Consider the following 20,003-nt stretch of genomic DNA (forward strand, 5'->3'; position numbering starts at 1 on the left):
TTGCCCGAATTTAGGTTTATATCCGATGTTCAAAAAATGCCATGGTACAATTTGTCAATCATACTAGATTTACCCGAGACAGAATCACAAGGACTGCACAAAGTCATGAAACAATGAATTGGGCTTGCTTTTCTTGTACATTAATTCATCCAAGTAGCAGAGGAAAGAAAACTGATCTCTTATTGCATCTACAAAAAGCATTGGATTGAATGGTTTACAATCCTATCTGGGTACCATTACACAATGGCCCCAACTAAAAAAAAAAATGAGTAGAAGAAATGAAGAAGATTAGCACCTTGTCCTAAGAATTGTGTCACAAGATCCTGCATATACAGCAACTCTAAAGAAGACTGCATGTTAATTGGAATTTAGGGTTTGCTGGTTTTCCTAAACTCGGCTACGTTGGTGGAAAGAATCTGTTCAGATTAAATGGCAAAGTGTAGAACTCTTCATTTCTGTTGTCTCCTCTAAATGTTCTGAACTTCACCCACCATGGCATCCCTCGATCTTTCTTCGACTTCTCCACCTCTATCGTGTTGTCAAGAAACACAGCAACGATCAACCCTACCGTCGCTGGCGACGAGAATATGGTGTTCAAAAATGCATTGAACTGCACAAATAGCAAAAGATGAAGTCTTTATTCTGTTTCTGGTATATAGCTTGTTAAGGCAGTACTACTTACCCATCCAGCATTGGTATTAACAAGACCTCTGTGTGACGGATTCCAATATTCACCAAAAAATTGGGGGATGGATAATCCGAGGAATAGAGAGAGGCCTGTAATGGTTAGGTTCCTCATGGAATTCATATTTGTGAATTGAAGAAACGATAATCCAACTGAAGCTGTGACAAGCAAGGAATTGTCTAAGAAGCAAATAAGGAGAACAACAAAGACGGAAACATTCTCAGTAATAGAACCAATGACATACCCACTAGACCAAAAAGAACACAGTATAGTGCTGCAAATATTGGGAAGGGTATAGAAGCAAACACCGCTCCGAATTTTCCTGGAAAAACCAATAGTGTTAAAGAAACAAGCAAAAACACCCTCTTTTAAATCTCAAGGATTAGATAGTACCCTTGATTGATTTTCTTAACTAGGGTTATACCAACCTAAGACAGAAAAGAATATCATGAACACGGCAGATATCTGAACAACCCTACGACTTCCAACCCGGGTCAATCCAAGGAGCCCCACATTTTCCCTGGTATACCAAAAAAATATCTTAATAAAGGACATACTATGTGAAAATAATGAGACGAGAAGGCTCTGAATCATCAAGTGCATGGCTTACACAGAAACAGAAGAACCAGTGCCTGTTCCAAGAAGACCATCAAGCAAAATGCCAATTCCCTGCAAAAACAATAAGCAGAATTTGTGCCGCTCGCCAAATATACATTGAACAAAAAATTCTATTTACTGTTTACTACAAGCAAACAAAATAATTTGCGCAAATTTAATACTATTTGGACTTGGCTCATTAAACCATCTTAGTAGTTTGAAGGTTTTAATAAGCTCCTTTGGCTCTCAACAAGAAATTGAGTTTAAAAAATGTTTTAGCTCTATGAATTTCATATATAGGTATATCGAATCATAGAATTATTCTGTTAATCACTGACAACCAACAGTTATTATACTGCAGTTTAAATTGTGAATTTTCATCGTATTAAAATCTTAAAATCATATATTTTAAATGCTAAAGGTTATACAATCAATATTGCACACCAAGTAAATACACACACACAAAAAAAAAAAAGCGTTAAAAGAATAGTGTGAAACTAGCCCACCTGCCAGCCAATACCCCTGCTCAAGACATAAGCGGGAGGGGGAGTGGCAATTGCCAATCGAGATGCAGCCTTGTATGCAGCAGTCGACTGCAGATATTATTCGACATCAAGAAAATTTTCGAAACTCGTAAATTTGCTACTAGCTTGCATGTTATATAGTATGTCCGAGATAAAAATGTAGTGGCAGTATGGAACCTGGGAACTACCTCAACCATAGAAACAAGAACTGCAGACATCATAGCAAATGAATGACCTGCCGAGAATGTAGGCGGCCCCCACTGTAGAGGGTATGGGAACATGAACCTGAAATGAAATATTATATGCAGTTTGAACAACAAGAAAGGAAAAGCACAAAATAAGGTGGTTTGGAGTTAAGTCCTTGATTTTACCACGGGGCGGTAGATATAAGATTAGCTCTGTCCGTGCGGCAGCTAATTTGAGTCTTTATCGGCTTATCTCGGTAAGCCCCACTGGCAGTTAAAATAAGGGAATAGATCCAAATAATTGTTACGCATATCAACACAGGAAATCGTTCAAAAACAGGCACATCCCTAAATGTTCTCACATGCTTTAGATACTGCAGTTTCACAAAATCATATCAGGAGTATGAAATAAAAATTTTCATAGGGAAAGGGTGTCACTGAGATAGTACAAGGCTGCTCACTTGAGTCAATCCAATGACCAGTAACAACATTGGAATCCCAATTTCCACACAAGTACCTAACTGGAAAGCAAATATCACATTAATAATCATCTTTAATATAAAAAGTTACAGCAAATAGGATAAAAGTACCAATATGATATCATTAACAGAATGAATAATGATGGCCTATCAGGAAACATGGGGCAAGAAAATCAGTTTGTATCAGGAGATTTTACCTTTTCTCCCTTTTTACTTGACATTGATAATTATAGCTGAAATGTTTCAGAAAGAGTATACAACTTCTAAAAGTTCATATTCGAGTAATGATCAATAGAAGGATTTTCAGAAAACAAATGTCAATGTTCTAAAACATTAGTTCCTTAGAAACTAGAAGATGAGATGTAACATGTATGAATGGTAGGCGGTAGCCACTTAAGTTCATCCACTGTAATATTACTGTAGGCTTTCCATTCATCCCGTACTGAATGGATAGATTACATTCTATTATACAATAAAACCTACCAAAGGAAATCCTCGTTGAAACAATCCAAGGCCAACCAATCCGACTACAGGTGCCATACCAAGAGGACTGAAGAACCTATAAAAGGAATCCCAGAGGATTGAACATTGTATTGAAAAATATAGTTTAATAACTTCATAACATTTTAAGGTGATACTGACATACCACGAGAATAGTCCCCAAACTTGGCTGTAACCCAAAATGATTTGTATGCTTGATGCGACAATCAAAGCTCCTTGGATAGCTCGCATTGTCTGTATAAATCTCTGCAAACAAATCACAGGGGAACATCTTTCAATCACCCTATCAGATGAGAAGGTTAATAAGCAGAATTTCTAAGGGAATACATATGGAAGGGACATTTGTAATGGGACATGAACTGTAACCTCAAGGTTACAGATTTCAAGTTTCAACTCTTGAGGGTTATAGTATCATACTACATTGTTCCGAATCCACCAACACCAATTATTTTTACATAGACTTCTAAAAATGAACCTTAACTGCAGATCCAAGAAACAGCTTTAGTGCAACCTCAATTTGTCTTGACCTTTGTTTTAAAACAAAATGAGGATTCAAGGTCCCTCTACCTTCCATTTTTAGGCCATTATTGTCATGCACGTGGAAATTTTGGCCATCGAGAAAAAATCTTGCTTGCTTTCGCGGCAGATTCAGGCAATCCTAAAATCTTGATGCTAAAGCGTCATGATGGAGATGTGGGCTATTTCTTCCAGAAACCATGGGCTAGTTTAACACTATAAAGTATAAAATGAGAAAGATGGAGAAGTGGCAACCTACTTCGTGATGATTGGTAATCCGCTGCAGCGAGGAATCACTGATAATATAAGCTATGGGAACTACATATGCAAAGGAGCCTCCCACAACTGCTGGCAATCTTGTTCCAAAAAGTGCTTGGAGAAGTGTATTGATGCCTGCTACAAAGAGCAAAGTCTGTATTACACGTGCTTTGTCACCCTGGTCATGTCAGCAATAAGCAAATCGTAAATTAAAAAAGAAAAAAGTGAGAGAATATTAAACAACGAGGAAAGACCAGATAAAACTTGATCTTTAGCAGAACTACCCTAGTTACAAGTTACAACTACCACCAAAGTATATATTCCAACCAAAATTTGACCTTGATATACCATATTATCCAATTCACAGTTGACTTTCAGACAAGAAAAGTAATGATCTTTTCTATTTGGAATGTCCTAGTTGGGACCAAGTAATCAGTTTGCTAAAACTTCCAGCATTTTGACAGTAGTAGATTGGGAAAGAAAATCCAAATTTCGAAACCAAGTACAAAACTATGCTTGCGTGAAAATATGCATGTGAAATTGAAAAAAATAAAGGTAATTTAACAGAAAACCAGCTTACATCACTTCCACCCATTGCAGGGATCAGTAACGTAGGGATCATCACGCTTGTTCCCAGCATCAGGATGTAGTTTTGAAATGCTAATATGATGGTCTCAACTGCAAGAAAAAGCATCGTTCGTAAACAATGATGGAAAAGTACAACAGTCGGAAATATGCCTATTTGCCAATTAGAATACGATGAATATTTGATTAGTTAGAATCTAAGATAAATTCCATTAGATATAGAAATGGACTCCCCATGCTTGAAGTCTGGACTTAACATGTATATAAATTTTTGCTAAAGTTATAGTTTGCATTAACAGGAAAGTTTCTTCTAAGAATAAGTTAAATAATTCCCTCAAGCTGGGACACATAAGGTTTATACAAGTGGATTTGTTAATAATGCAACTTGCATGCGGGTCAGCATTCCCACGTATCAGAGCATGGTCTAACGAGAGAAGTTCACAACGAATAAAAGTCGTTGGGTCAGTCAATTAACAATCTAACAAGCGAGGTCATAAATCACAACGATGAATCATTCTTTCAGCTGCTCAGAAGTCACAATTTAAAATTCAGATGAAAATTTCTTACTCCTATACTACCTTCAACCATACATTGCACCCTGTGGGAGCTACGACTTTTCAAAACCCATTCATTTCTAATTCTTACGATCAATCATTGATCCTCATTTTGGATCCAATTCATGTTGTTTCTTTGAGGTTAAATATGATATCGTTAGCTTTCAGCAATGCAAGGTCAACCTATCAAGGAAATTTTCTTTATTGAGAACAAATGTTCACCTACAATCTAGTGCATGTTCTACTTGGTAAATGGGGGAAAATGGAAATAAAATGTCCTCTAACTCTCTAACATGGGCTTCAAAATAGATTTCACCAGCACGCCATGATTAATCAAACAAATATATTAACATTCTGTTGTGAGAACATTCACTTCACGAACCTAAATGTGCATGATAAACCACATTTCGGACCTGAAACCTAACCAAAGTCATTAAGCTGGGGCTACCTATTTAGTTTCACAAAGAACAACCAATGGAGAAGTTGTAACAGCCAACAAGGCCATATTAGGAGAGTCTTTTGATGACCAAGCTTGGTCACATCACTTTAAACTCCGAAAAATCCCAAGAATTTCAATTTTCAACTTTTATTTTTTTCCCGGGCAATTTTTTGTTGACGAAACAGAGAACTAAAATTGATTAAAAGTTCTGAACTTCATTAAATTATTCTGTCAGTGAATAAATCTATCCTGTTTTCTTCCATGAAGATTTACATCTAATGTTCTCATCAATCCTTAACTACGACATAACACATTTCTTGCATCACCAGCTTCGTACTAGAAGAAGACACTGGTCATGGCAGTCAGTCACTGCTCTCAATAGCAACCATCGCATACCCACAAAGCCCATTTGGTTCTCAATGCTATTCAAAGGTGATTAAAACAGCAATGAATGGAAAAGCAAAACAGAGGAACAAAAACTAAGGCAAAATACAGAGAAGGAGAGGCGCATACCCCAAGGAGGGTTAGAGTCTATGCAGTACTCGAGGTCTTGTAACTGTTCCATGGGTGGGTTAGTAATGTCTGCCATTGATGACACTTCAAACAAACCAAACAGCCTCACAAGGCCACAAACTACAATACACCAAGAAGACGAAGAAGAAGAAGAAGAAGAGGAACTAAGAACAAAGTAAAGTACAGATATAAAGTGAACAATATGCAAAGCAACGAAGCCACAAAGCAAATGCCTCTTACTCACTGAGAATATAAACTGTTTTAATATTACGCACATAATTCCTTAACAGCCCCTCTGTTTTTACGTAATTACTTCATAGCACTCTGGCCCCCAAGTACGGAAACCATCTTGACGTTAAAACGGTACCGTCTGCCCAGGTATATTTGTGAATAAAGTGGGGACCTATGGTACCTTTAGAGCATCCACAATGGTGCTACTTGTGCACACACTCCAAATTTCACTAAATTATATTCTCTCTCTTCTCATTTCTCTTAGGTGGCACAATTTAATTGGGTGATTGGGTCCCACAATCTATACTATTCATCAACACTTCATACATTCCAACACTCTATATTCATTTGCTTTATTTTCTCTCTCTTCTTTTTCATCATCTCTCTCTTTTTTCATCACCTCTCTCTTCCTTTTTATCTTCTCTCTCTTTCCATCATCTCTCTCTTACTTTTCATCACATCTCTCTTCCTTTTTCATCACATCTCTCTTCACTATTCATCAATTATCATACACTTCAAAGATGTATAAACTAATTTTTCAAGTGTCATTTTTTATCACAAGTGTGCATATAGTGCTTAACTTATCAAGAAAGTATCATCTCAAGTACCCATTGTGAACATCTAGCGCTTAATTTATCAAGAAAGTATCATCTCAAGCACTTCAAAATCATTCCATTGTGGATGCTCTGAGTAAGGAATTAAATGACTTAACAGTACCCTGGATACGTGTTTACGGTAGTGAAGTTGATGGGTAACTAAATGACGAGTCAGGGGCATCTGCCGTCATAAATATTTTAACCACCAACACTTATAATTTCTTCATACGAGTGGTAAGATGGTAAATTAGTGGAAAATAGAGGCCAAAATAGCAAGGGGGTCCTTTCGGCTTCGCAACAACATTCCTCGCCCACGATGGCGACATCCCCCAAAATCCGATTCCCCTCCAACTCTGTATTTCAACTGCAGCCAAGATATTCTCAGCCTTTCTTTTTCTTTTTCAAATTTTCTGGTATAAATCTTTTCAGTTTGGATTCAAGAAGTATATTTAGTGATAATAACATGGCACTTGGAATTCGATAAGAACTAAATTGTATTTCTTTTTGACTTTTTCAAAAACAATTCTATTCATTACCACCGCGCTCTCTATTTATTTTCAACAAATCTTGTTTGCCCGATCAATCTAATTCTCAGATTCAAAACAATAAACATCAAGAACTGGAATTTTCATTCGATGGTTTTGTTATAGCAAATGAAACCCTCTAGCCATCTTGCCACTGAAGCCTATCAAAAGTACCACGATCATCTCACAATCACTAGTTACAATTCAACCCTCTAGAGATATAACTGGTAATTTAAAAGATATAATAATCGTTGCAACAAATTTGTGTAAATGGCTGTCAACAAACAGAAAAATCCTCATTCAATATCTTTATCGGGTCCAATGTACATGGTACAACAAACAGAAATCACAATAAGAATACATCCAATTAGCTGACCAAATGTTGGAGCCATACTTGATGAACCAATATGCCACAACTGTGCCAAAGCGGCCTGAAAAATTGAAGTATCCAACAAAATTTTACGGGAAATCATTAACGTAAGCTTACAGCCGTCAAAATGTAAGGCAGTAATCACAACCATATTAATCACTATGAACTAGATATACAGAGGCAATCTGTAACAAACGCAGTCAACTGATACTAAACTGGTAGCAAGATGGTAACATTGCGTGAGATGTGTGATCCCCAAAAATTGGTCCAATATAATTACATGCATCACTTCAGCCACAAGGCAATAGATGTAATGTAATAACTATGTTCCACAATCTAATCACAAGATTTGGTAATTACATTCGGTTTTAGCAGCTATATGACGCTTTGAGCTTGTGCACTTCACAACATGTTCTTGGCTACCCAAGCCCCAGAGGCATAACCAATTTAATAAAATATGCCATTAGTTTAGTATCCTACAACTGCACATTAGTTTTGTGTCCAAACTCCTCAAAGTCCATGGATGACATCCTCTTCAATCACTCCTTCGTATATAATCCATCCAAAATATCAGATGAAGCTATTCCCTGACACTAATGTTACATCTCATCCATTCTTAATGACATTTCATATAATCTTTCTTTGTACTAAGTAACGCAAGCTTATCGACTCCAGAAAGTGTTTCTTCAAGTTCTAATGTACGATTAACTCCAAGTCCGGTCTTAATCAATTCGGAAAATACTATTAGAACATAATTTATTCCCAAAATATCATCAGTAACATAAAAAAACAGCTAAAAATATAAATTTCAATTATGCATCACAATATGTCAGCAATCATATTTCAGTAACATAGAAACACCTAAAATGAGCAGTGCACAATACCTCAATATACAGGACATTCGCAACTTTGCTGGTTTTCTCTAGCTGAAGTCCACGAGCTACAAGAACCTGCAATGAACAAACATTGTGCAAATGGCAACAAAGCAAAATCGGGAGAAACGAAGAGAAAATATAGTAAGTGCTTTGCTGCAGCAAGTATTGCATCATTGTCATATATCAAATAAATTAGCAAGTGGATAGATTATGGTTCAAATAGTAGCACCTCCGCCAAGAAGGCCAGAACACCAAGTACAACCATAAGGAACATAGAATAAATTCCAGGCATGACAAATTCCTGCACAATGGGACACAATTTTAAAACACATTTACCAAGTAACACAAGATGCAGAACATCATGTAAAACAATGAATTCTGGCAGCATGACCACTGAACATTTATGACATAATATTTATCATTTACTATATGCTAACTACACTGATGTAAAAATATGCTGTGCACTAGAATATTATACTACGACTTTATCTATCTATTATATCTTTTCTCTCTGTTTCTTACATATACGACAAATAGTCGATGCACAGTTAAATTCTTCAGGCACACGCTGTGAAAAAATGTTCAATGACATTGACATGTACACAATCCAGGGATACAAACTTATTTGGAGCCCATGGGCTACAGCATAAGATAGTATACCAAAAAATAATTGATGCAAGTTACATGGTGGAAGTACCAAACCTTTTGAATTTATGAAAATTTCAGTATGAAGGATGATGATGACGAACTATTCCAATAGACATTGACACACTGTCGATTACACATTTTGTGAAGCTTACCTCAAAGGCAAAAGAACACAACCCTGCAGCAGGGCTAGCCATTATGCTGAAGGACAAAACAGTGACTCTGAAAGAACAGAAGGATACACCTTTCAACAGTGCATATATAAGAATACATATAGGACAATAATCAGAAAGTGAGGAGCAAGATCCTACAAATTTGCATAAAGATCTGCAGAAAACAAAAGTTAAATTGTTTCCACCTTGCCCAATAGCATAATTTCATGTTTATGTACAGAAGCCAAAGTCGTAATCTTACATTGGTTGATCAGAGGCCTTAGCTCCGGCCTTTATGAGGCAGTAGCTGATGCCACCAGCCATTGCTGAAAAGAGTCCAACCAAGACAGCCAATATATGGTGGCTTCCCTTGACATTTGCATTGGTTGTTGCCCCATTAGTAAATAGCCCTCCTATGACAGAGAAGGAACATTATTACATTAAGCATTGTAAAATGGGTATTTAATTTAATCTTAAGAAGCTGATGTAACATAGGCCAGAAGAGAAATGAAAAGAGGAGTTTCTTTTTTCCCAAATTCCATGTTAACTTGTCCTGGAAACCTTGATCTTATCATTTTCAACGAAAATAACAGGACATCTAATGCACTACTGTAAAAATCAACTAGAAAAATAACACAGATGATAATCTAAGCATCTATCTTTTTCTGAAGGGAAAGGGATTTTATTAAAGCTCCAAGGTGCAAAAGAACCCACAAGCAAACATGTGACCCAATGTTGCAATGTTACAGAGGTGCAATCTAGAGGTCATAGGTTCAATTCCTAAAAACAACATCTCCACATATATTAGATGGGATAAGGTCTGCATGCATCTTGCATGTTCCCTACCCCACCCACTGTGGGAGCCTTGTGCAAGCCCACAGAAAATATGTGTGTGAACTTGCTCTTGGAGAGAATTGAACCCTCATAGGAGGGCATGACTACAATGCCAGCCCCTGGGGCACCAGTATTTTAGGACTCTTAGTTACAATCAATTATGTATGATTATAGTTTTACATGAGACAAAGAAAAAAAATTGAAGCCAAAAAGAACCCCATGATAGGCTCCAAGAATCCATGTTCCAAGTATTTGAAGTTAAGACTTGGTTTTTTCATATGAATAAATTGCAGACTTGCAGCAGAGGATGTTATGCTGACTCACATCTGTACCTTGTGGAGTAAGTATCTGTCGAAATATGAATAGCACGCCAAAGAAACTGCAAGCTAGTCCTGGAAGGTAGATGAAAAATAGCTAAGCTCTTGCTACCCCACAGTTGCCCAAACAAAAAAGTTAAATACAGAATAATAAGAATAATACTGTCATACCACCAATATCTGAAATTTTTAACTTCTCATGCAGCATGATTCTGGCTACAATTGAAGCCATAATTGGAGTTGTGAAGCTTAATACAATAGCCTGAGACAAAGGTAACATTTGAATGCTGGGGAGAGAGGCAAAAAAGAAAGAAAGAGCAAACGTTGGTCAGCAATTTATAGATCGATGAAAAAAAATATTTTGCCAAGCCATCAAAATAGCAATCCAAGTAAAATAGAGAAGGCAGCCAAAGGATAGACAAACATGAAGCATAACAAACCAAAGAAAAGGAATTTGATAAGAGTGAACAAGAGCTTATTTGTAAAATAAATAAGGAAAGAAAGAAAACATGAGAGGACACAGCAACTCGTCTGCAATGGATGTAGGTTTGCAAATGTTAAGCCTTATACAGATCTAAATAACTAAGTACTCAAGGTGTTTTATATTTTAAGGCAAAGCAAGCTTATTTCTACAAGGAGCCATGCCACCATCACCGAATGCAAATTCATAAACTATATTGCGGTTGAACCCAAGTGTTCAATTATCCAGTCAATTGAATATGTCTCTAATGCGAGCATCTTGCTTAGGGGAAATTCTCATAGTGGTAGTAATTAAATTTAAAGGTATTAAACATTGCTTGCCTATGAAGATCAATTTCTAGAAATATTCCAAACAAAGAAAGAGTGGAGAAGATTCATGTATGAAATGAAACCATGGCACATAATAGCAAGTCAGAAAAGGATCCATACCTATACACAAAACTAAACATCGAGAGACATCCAACAAAAGCTCGTGAAAACAAAAGCTTCCTAGCATGTGCTGGCCCAAAAATTGGCTGCCCACTTCTTCTCAACCACAAAATTGATAATATCAATATAATTGTACATCTTGTAAGCGCAATCTCAAATAAAGGTATCGCCTGAGCTGCCATCATGAAATGAAACAAAAAGGCATTAGGTAACGTGTTCCACAAAAGATCCTCTGAGGATGATAACTGCATCTAGAAGATCTACGCTCAGTGCCACCTAGGGTCCTTTGTACTCATGCTAAAAACAAGAGTAAGGGCAAGAAAAATAATATAATTAGTTACCATTGCACACTCAAGCATTCGTCCAGTGTCTATGATATGTTATAATTGGACTCCTAAGAGCAAGAGCACATAAACCCTGATTATCGTGGCCAAGGCACTTAAACTGACTGCTTTTAATTGCTTGCAATATGTGATTTAATAGAAAAACCAATTAAAAGCCTATCAGTTACACTACCTCATAAAAATCAACAGACGACAAAAGAACTCTACGTTAGAGAGGATACCAGCCTTTATTTGCAGGTTACAACATGAAAGCCACTGTTCTCATCTCTCAATTGACAAGTTCTCATATAGAAAAATAAAAAGATAAAGGTTTGGTAGTGAGGATGTATAGAGAAAGAAAATCAGTATCTCATAATTTGTTTTACATAAAGCCTCATATCTAGGATAGGGTTAAGGGTATTGGTTTTGAGCATAAATCACCCATCTATGAGCGTGATTTTCTACACACAAACAGAGTGATAAATGCTAATACCAAAACATTATTAAAAACTTAAAAGATCAGAGCTCCACCATTAATTTTCTGACAAGATTTTCACATTTTCTTTGTCAATCTTGGTCAAGAGATTTTCCAGCTCTGAACGCATGAAATGAAGTACAACAATAGGGAATATTCTCCCCTTTTCTTCAATTTACTTTCCATGAACTAAATTTTTCCACTGTACAAGTTATTTTTATAAAAATACATATTTCATCACAAAAGAGAACGAAGCTTACTAACCAGAACATGCGACAGAAAGAACTTCCATGGAAAAGTATAGGGTAGATGATAAAGCCATGCATAACAGACCAGAGTATCTAGATCCACTCCATACCCACTGGACAAACTGAGTTACTGGAGAAATCTCAGATTCCAATAACTTTGTTACTGGCTCCTGCAAAATATGAAAATAGATTATATGAATTATGATCAAGTAATCAGAACTAGTTTAAGAAAGGTAAAAACAAAATATCATAACTCAACCACAGCTGCTTGACGCTAGTATTACGTCAATCATTCCTTCCGCTAACCTACTACGCATTTTGTTCACAACATATACCAACCAAGTTACTCTATTACATAGTAAATGTCCACAACATCAAAATCTCAGACCCTAGATCAGATATCCAAGAAAATCGCGATACAGATCAACAGTACGCGAACCAAATACTAATGAAATTTATCGCCAAATTTAACCAATATTCAACTATAACAAAAAAAAGTCGAAGGAGAGAGAATCATGGAGTAAGGATTGAGTACTCTAGGTTTTCTCCGAGAGTAAGAAACGGAAAAGATGTTGATCTTGGGTCTCATGGCCTGGGTCAATAGAGGCGTTATCTCCTCAGACACTGAGGTGCCGCCATCCGCCGACGCTGACTCGTCGCATACGATCAGCTCCACCGCGTGATCCTCCCTGTTTGGCTCTGCAGACGCCGCCATTCTCGTATATTGATGAGAAAGAAAACCCCTAATTCTCTCACAGTTGGAACATTGACGAAGACTGAAGTAATCTTCACTTTTCTACAGGCGAAATTGAATTTAAGAGAGCGTTCATCACACAGAGATGGCTCTCTTCTAGGCTGCTTCGAAAGCGATCGCTGAACCGTCGACAACTAGTCAACTAGTGGGTCTGCCTTCCGCGCTGGTGGAATGATTTTGGGCCCTAAATCCTGCCCAATGGGCCAATTGGCAACACGGGCCAGATCATAATGGGATGTTTTTAGTTTCGGCCTTTCCTAGGGCTTTTTTTAAAAAAAAATCTTTTACTGGCCAAAGGAAAAAAGAACGTTGACACGCAGCGAAAATGAGAAAGGCTCTCATGTTGATAGCTAGAAGAGCTTCAACAGTGGCTCAGAACTCGCCATCTCCCGTCACTAATAGCAAACTATTCGTCGCAGGTATCTCTCTGTACACAAAATTTGTGCTTCTAGACACAAGGAAATTCACAGAATGCACAACGTGCTTTTGATTTTCTCTTAATTGAGTGGTATTTGGTGTTTTAAGGGCTATCATGGTCGGTTGACGAGAAGTCCTTAAAAGATGCTTTCTCCTCCTTTGGGGAGGTCTCTGAAGGTAATATGAAATTATGAATCGTAGTTTTGTTGAAGAAGATTGTATGTTGTGGACTTGTAGTGGAAACCTTATGGTGCCGTCTACATGTTTGATGAATTGTGTGAATGAGAGATTGCAAATTTTAGTATATGTGATCTTGATACTGAAGTGGCCATCTTTCAAACTACATTATCGGGACCTCAGAGACTAAGTGATTCTGCCATGTAATATTCGAAACAAAGCTTGAAAAGTTCACAAGATGTTTTTCATTCAATGGCTTAGTTGCGTTTGAGTTTTACCCCTTTTGTTCTACTTCTGAATTGTATGGATCTTGATGTTCCAGTTAAGATAATCTACGACAAAGATTCCGGTAGGTCAAGAGGCTTTGGGTTTGTCCATTACTCCGATGAAGAAGAAGCCAAACGCGCAAAAGATGCTATGGATGGAAAGGTACGTACGTATATAACTTTGAGAATCATGACTGTTGAATTTAAAGTAATCCCTCCAAGTCATGTTTTGTGATAATTGGAAATCACTTCTTACTGAGATGATATTTGATCGCAGGCATTATTGGGCCGACCTTTACGGATAAGCTTTGCTCTTGAAAGGGTTCGTGGTGCACCCGTTGTCGTCCCTCGCCTATCTCACATGGAAGATGCTTTCAATAGCGATTCTTGAACTCGTTTAGTAAATTTTCTTTCATTTATTTTTGGTTGATTGTGGGAAAATTTGAGTGTCATGAAATGTTTTTGGTGTTGACTATTGATGATTGCTTGTTAGAAGCAAATATTTTGTAAAGCTTACATCAGTATAATTACTAATTGGGATTTTAAAAAAAAGGGTCAAAATCGAAACCGTCTGGTCTTTTTTCCTTAAAAAATTTATACATTTCTCTATTAAAAATCAAACTGAAGCAAAAAAAAGGGGCAAAAAATTGACTGATTGATTGGTTTAATTTATGTCAAAAAAATTGATAGGAACCGACAGTAAACATCCCTTAATGTATAAGGATAATAGATGAACCAGTCTGAATGGGCCACTAGCTTTGAAGCCCAAATAGTGTATTGAAGGGGCCTCATGACAATTTCTGCACGCCTACAACACCATAAAGATTGGAAAAAGGACTCCATGAACCTTAAGTCCACGATGCTACTTGAACCAGAAATATGGGATTTTATTCTTATTTTTTTCAAGTCTATCACGACGTCGTTTACTACGAGTAGGCCAAAGAATCCGGACGATATTTACGTTGGGTGGAGCTAATTGCATTCACATATTTTTATTATTAGGTTTTGTTTGATATCACTTTTGTTTCTTGTTTTTTGTTTTAATTTTTAAAAAATAGAAAATAAAAACAAAAAATATTTTTTGTTTGTATTTTCTGTTTTGGTTTTTATGAAAACCAAAAACAGGTTTTCAAAATTTTTGAAAACAAGAAAAAAAAGGTTTTTAAAAGTTGTGGAAACAGAACTAGTTATACTTATTATAGATTGTATTTTCTTTAAGATTTCAGATTGTAAATTGCATAGAGATATGAAGAAATGATCAAATATATTTCGGGTTATTGTTTTATTTCTTATCTTTTTTTCTTTCTGCTGATGTTTTTAATGAAGAAATACTGCAAAGGCTGCAGTTATAAAAAATATAGTGGTGTGAATATATTCCATTATTCTAAAAATAAAAGCATAAACACACTTCTTTTTTTTTCAGATTTATACTTTCAGTTTTTGTTTTTTTTTTTATTTTCAGTTTTAACTATACAACCAAACAAGTTTTAATTTTATATTTTAATTTTAGGTTTTATATTATTATTTTTTATTTTTATTTTCAAAATTTTTAAAAATGATATCAAACACAACCTAATAGTTTTTTTATAGTTTTTTAGATTTTTTGAGACGTCAATCAAAATCTGTGGAGTGCAACTAGACCGTCCTACTTTGACATGACAAATGACGTCCTATTAATAAGAGCATTGGCCAAAGAATTCAAACGCTGTCGTTTCACAGTCCATGCCAAGGAGAAAAGCCTACCTGATTCTCTTCCACTCTTGGTTTTCCTGAACAAGAAGCAACAATACGACTTTGGAATTCCCCGTCTCAATGGAGAACGAAGCTCAAGACGCAAGCAACAACAACACTGCCCTAATCAACTCCTTTTGCGAGATCACATCAGCCTCCAAAGAAGAAGCTATCTTCTTCCTGGAGAGCCACCAATGGGATCTCGACGCCGCTGTTTCAACCTTTCTTGACGACGCCATGGCGAACCCTACTGTCACTGCCCCCGTACCCTCGAATCAGTCCCCCCACCAACCCTCCCTGTCTGCGTCGCCCTCGCCATCCGGATCGCCTGATTACGCCCCGTCGCAGTCGGATTCGCCACCTAGGTCTCGTTCCCCGTCCCCTGCTCCATCTCGTGGTGCTTACATGCTCCGGTCAGCCCGTGGCGCGGAGAAGAAGCCACAGAGGGCTGGTGGTTCCAGGAGCCGTGGAGGCGTGCGCACGCTTGCTGATCTCAATCAGAGCCCACGTGATGGATCCGGGAGTGACTCCGATGAGCCGCAAGAATACTACACTGGTGGCGAGAAGAGGTAACTTTACATTATTAGATTCAATTGTTGGGTAATGTTTGTTGATAAAGAGAGCATCTAGATGAGAATTTGTCCATTAATTCGGGTTTTAGTAGTTTATTACTCTCAAAGTTCCTCTGGTTACTACGTAAGTTTTCACACTATTTCAGTTATGGCTTATTATTGTCAGCTTGTCCTTTACTGTTGCTTTAAGTCGGATTATCTGTATTTGGTGTAAAAAGTGTGATCAAGGGCTTAAATTAGTTTCCATGGTGTTCATGTCTGCATATAGTTTTTCGAAGGTAAACATCTAGGGTGCTTACTACAGCCAATTCCATATCATAACTCATTCCTGCAGTTTTTTCTATATTGGTTTCAAATAAGTGCTTCACTTTTTCATTCATCAAAAGAGGGGGGAAGTACAATTTGATCTTTTGTATAATTGTAAAATTGAAATGATATGGATTTATTTCTTCCTCTTGTATCTTTCATCTGTCTTCATATCATGAAAGGCATTTCCCACTCTTGAAGAGCTGTTGGTGAATTTATTTGATGATTCTTACATTATTATTTATACTAGATATCTGGTTGTTGAAAATTGAACTTTTTGGTTTAAATTAAGTAACTGATGAAATCAGAAGCTCCTGTGGATAGATACACCATGTGAAGGGAAAAAGAGGTGGTCTATTATGAAAGTGGATTGTTATTTTAATAATAGAGAAGGAAGAACAATATTTCATGGCAATGTAGTTCTAATACTGATTGTTTTATGCTTGTTCCACGAAATTAAAGTCATATTTGCTCATTGTCTTTATCTGTGCATTTTCTTCTCCGGACCAGAAGGTCAGGCCTTGCAACAGCGCTATGCAGTAATTTCCTTATTGCATAAGTATATTGCTAAAGTTAACTTTATTTGCATTTGGTTCTAGTGGAATGCTTGTCCAGGATCCTACCAAAGCTAATGATGTGGATGATATATTTAATCAAGCTAGACAGGCAGGAGGAGTGGAAAGACCTGCTGAAAATCTTCAACCTTCTTCAAGCTCAAAAGCCTTCGTCGGAACAGCAAGAAGACTCTCAGGGGAGACAGTGTCTTCTGTTCCTCGGCCCCCTGAGGCTGTAAATCATGTTGTCACTTTCTGGAGGAATGGCTTTACAATAGATGACGGTCCTCTGCGGAGGTTGGATGATCCTCAGAATGCATCCTTCTTGGAGGTAGAATGTAATGCTATGTTTTGCAAAGGTTTTATAGTTTTTTTATTGTCAAAACTTAGATATGTTGTTTTGCATTTTGAATTTGCATTGAGCTTTGTTGTATGCTGGGATTGTGTCCATTGGTTTTAGATTTTTTAAATCTCAAAGCTTGTGGAAATACTGTTTGCTTGAGCTTTGTCGTCCCTTGGGATTGTGGGAATTTTGGAGGCAGGCCTTGGTTCATGTATCAGGATTGTTAGCATCCTGATGAATGTCAAAGCAGGTTATCTGATCCCATACTCTCTAAAACTAAAATTAGTTTGTGAGATGATTGAAGTTTCATTTGATAAATAGAAGCATGGCATGGCTGTATGGTAGTTGTTGGATAGTTTTAGTTTGATATCTCGAATATATTAAATGTTCACTTTCCTTTGCTTCCCTCTTCCCTCCTCCCACCAAGTCCTCCTCTTCCTGCTCACACAAAAAGAACGAAAGAATAAAAGCAGTAGTTTTTGTTGGTTTAATAGAAAATCCTCTATCGGACAAATTGGCCAAGATATTCTCTGGTTCATCTTTCTCTGAAGTTCAATTGGAGATGAACCATAAAATGCTACTTCTGTTAGCATATATATTATTTGCTCATATGATTATTTGATTGTGAGTGCAGAGCATTAAGAACTCTGAGTGTCCGCAAGAGCTGGTACCCGCAGATAGGAGGACCCGCGTGTCTGTTGATCTTGTGCGGCGAAATGAAGACTACTCTGTACGTTGTTTATCCCTGTAACCTGCTTGTTATTTTTCTCCTGGTCATCAAATATTCAGCAATCGCTTTTCTTGTTTCTATGCAGGAACCGAAGAGGGGTAGTATTCCATTCCAGGGTTCTGGAAGAACTTTAGGTAGCAGCACCTCTGCTGATGCTCCTGCTGCTTCTGAACCAAATGCCGGAGCCAATTTAACGACAGCTCCATTGCCATCAGCCGGTCTGATTGTAGATTCATCATCCCCATCAACATCAATTCAAATCAGGTTGGCAGATGGCACACGTATGGTTTCACGCTTCAACTACCATCATACAATCGGAGATATCCGTGCTTTCATTGATGCATCCAGAACTGGTGGAGCCAGAGGTTACCAACTTCAAACAATGGGATTTCCTCCTAAGCAACTGACTGATTGGGATGAGACAATAGAGCAAGCTGGCATCGCTAATTCAGTTGTCATCCAAAAGTTTTAGCTTACTGCTGGTGGTTTAGGACTTCTGATTCATTGAATGTACTAAAAAAATTGCTCTTTCCCATTAAACTGCGCCAGAAAGATTTGAATGATTATGTTGGCATATATTCCAACAATTTGCTTATCTTGATTAGGCTCGTTTATATTTTCGGATTCATGGAAGTGTCATTTCTTATATACCTATTCAATGGGTTAAGGGAGAAGTGACGGCTGTTTTCCTGCAGTTGTAGTCACAAACGTTATTGGACTGGACGTCTGTGATGGCCACCGTTGCACGACCCTCGTCTTGCCTATTCAATACGCATGGACTTGAACATCTCACATAAAACACAACTGCATGGAAAGATCTCATGTTCTCATACCATTCTCCATTAATCAATGAGGGTCGACGTTTTTCCAAGCCCGACCAAGTCGACAAGCAACAGGGAAGGTGTTAACAGTCCTATCAACATTTGAAATACGAGGATGACAAATTATTAACGTTTGCAAACATGTCATTGTCTAGTATTAAATTTGCGGGTTAAATGGGTGCCCCTTCATATGAAAAGCTTTGTTGAGATTGTTCATGGAGTCAAAAGATATTACTAGCATCACATGCAATCTTGTCTAGATATTGGCTGGTGAATGTCTTCTCATAATCTAGTACGTTTTTACATTGTAGATTCAAGTATTCAACCAAGTTATTTAACCTCACTTTCTATGGTTCAGCTAAAAATGGAATTACTTGAAAAGATCTTCACCAACTTTCAACCGCAATTATTTTCTTAAAATGGAAGGTCATCGTTCCCCATAGTCAAATATATATAAAAAAATACTTAGGATATGCATTGAACCTAGGGGTGGCTAAAAAAAATGGTTATGGGTCGGATAACATCACATGTTTATGAAATATTTAGATGTTCGGATCCTAATCCGGATTGAATTTCAGACGTATTTAATTGATCAAACCCATATTGGTTTAAATCTGGACAAGTAAATCGAATAATAAACTAATTCAGGTTAGGGTTTGGACTCGTAAACCGATGTGTTTGGACTCGGCCCCTGTTTTAAACAAGACAAAATTTTTTTTGTTTGAACCTAGATTTCAAACATATAATTTATGTCCAAACTTGATTTAATTCAAGTAGAACAAATTGGGTTATCCAGACCGGACCCACAAAATTTTTTTTGTTTGAACCTAGATTTCAAACATATAATTTATGTCCAAACTTGATTTAATTCAAGTAGAACAAATTGGGTTATCCAGACCGGACCCGGCTTATTCTCTCCAAACACTTTGGTAATAAAACACTAGAACTTCTCAAGAAAAGAAAAGGAACAAAAAGGCAAAAGCTATGGCAAAACTAC

General features: G+C 37.1%; 4 protein-coding genes across 5 annotated transcripts; 2 read left to right on the plus strand and 2 right to left on the minus strand.

Moving 5' to 3' along the window:
* Window positions 1-112: 112 nt before the first annotated feature.
* Window positions 113-6,039, minus strand: LOC120007131 (nucleobase-ascorbate transporter 1-like). 2 transcript variants are annotated; one of them, XM_038857321.1, is made up of 14 exons: window positions 5,837-6,039; window positions 4,326-4,423; window positions 3,747-3,923; window positions 3,117-3,217; window positions 2,954-3,029; window positions 2,453-2,512; window positions 2,178-2,365; window positions 1,995-2,091; window positions 1,789-1,875; window positions 1,296-1,354; window positions 1,114-1,205; window positions 930-1,007; window positions 683-777; window positions 113-610 (listed from the first exon to the last, which is right to left on the minus strand). In XM_038857321.1, exons 1-14 carry the CDS (start codon window positions 5,910-5,912, stop codon window positions 398-400), a joined length of 1,497 nt encoding a protein of 498 aa, XP_038713249.1. In that variant the 5' UTR covers window positions 5,913-6,039; the 3' UTR covers window positions 113-397. The 2 variants fall into 2 exon arrangements, with proteins under 2 accessions (XP_038713249.1, XP_038713248.1); XM_038857320.1 differs by having other exon boundaries at window positions 683-843; window positions 5,837-5,912.
* Window positions 6,040-7,400: 1,361 nt separating this feature from the next.
* On the minus strand, window positions 7,401-13,219 carry LOC120008050. Its single transcript, XM_038858554.1, has 10 exons — window positions 12,871-13,219; window positions 12,352-12,505; window positions 11,290-11,464; window positions 10,552-10,667; window positions 10,396-10,455; window positions 9,492-9,642; window positions 9,233-9,299; window positions 8,662-8,733; window positions 8,442-8,507; window positions 7,401-7,618 (listed from the first exon to the last, which is right to left on the minus strand). The coding sequence occupies exons 1-10, from the start codon at window positions 13,048-13,050 to the stop codon at window positions 7,484-7,486; spliced, it is 1,176 nt and encodes a 391-aa protein (XP_038714482.1). The 5' UTR covers window positions 13,051-13,219; the 3' UTR covers window positions 7,401-7,483.
* A 151-nt stretch (window positions 13,220-13,370) lies between these two features.
* On the plus strand, window positions 13,371-14,516 carry LOC120007900 (glycine-rich RNA-binding protein 4, mitochondrial). Its single transcript, XM_038858381.1, has 4 exons — window positions 13,371-13,508; window positions 13,615-13,683; window positions 14,006-14,112; window positions 14,227-14,516. The coding sequence occupies exons 1-4, from the start codon at window positions 13,415-13,417 to the stop codon at window positions 14,338-14,340; spliced, it is 384 nt and encodes a 127-aa protein (XP_038714309.1). The 5' UTR covers window positions 13,371-13,414; the 3' UTR covers window positions 14,341-14,516.
* Window positions 14,517-15,694: 1,178 nt separating this feature from the next.
* LOC120007797 (plant UBX domain-containing protein 4) lies at window positions 15,695-18,813 on the plus strand. The gene is made up of 4 exons (XM_038858250.1): window positions 15,695-16,249; window positions 17,158-17,443; window positions 18,090-18,185; window positions 18,271-18,813. Exons 1-4 carry the CDS (start codon window positions 15,762-15,764, stop codon window positions 18,655-18,657), a joined length of 1,257 nt encoding a protein of 418 aa, XP_038714178.1. The 5' UTR covers window positions 15,695-15,761; the 3' UTR covers window positions 18,658-18,813.
* Window positions 18,814-20,003: the final 1,190 nt, after the last annotated feature.

This window comes from Tripterygium wilfordii, chromosome 10 (assembly GCF_013401445.1).
Source record: "Tripterygium wilfordii isolate XIE 37 chromosome 10, ASM1340144v1, whole genome shotgun sequence".
Taxonomy (NCBI): domain Eukaryota; kingdom Viridiplantae; phylum Streptophyta; class Magnoliopsida; order Celastrales; family Celastraceae; genus Tripterygium; species Tripterygium wilfordii.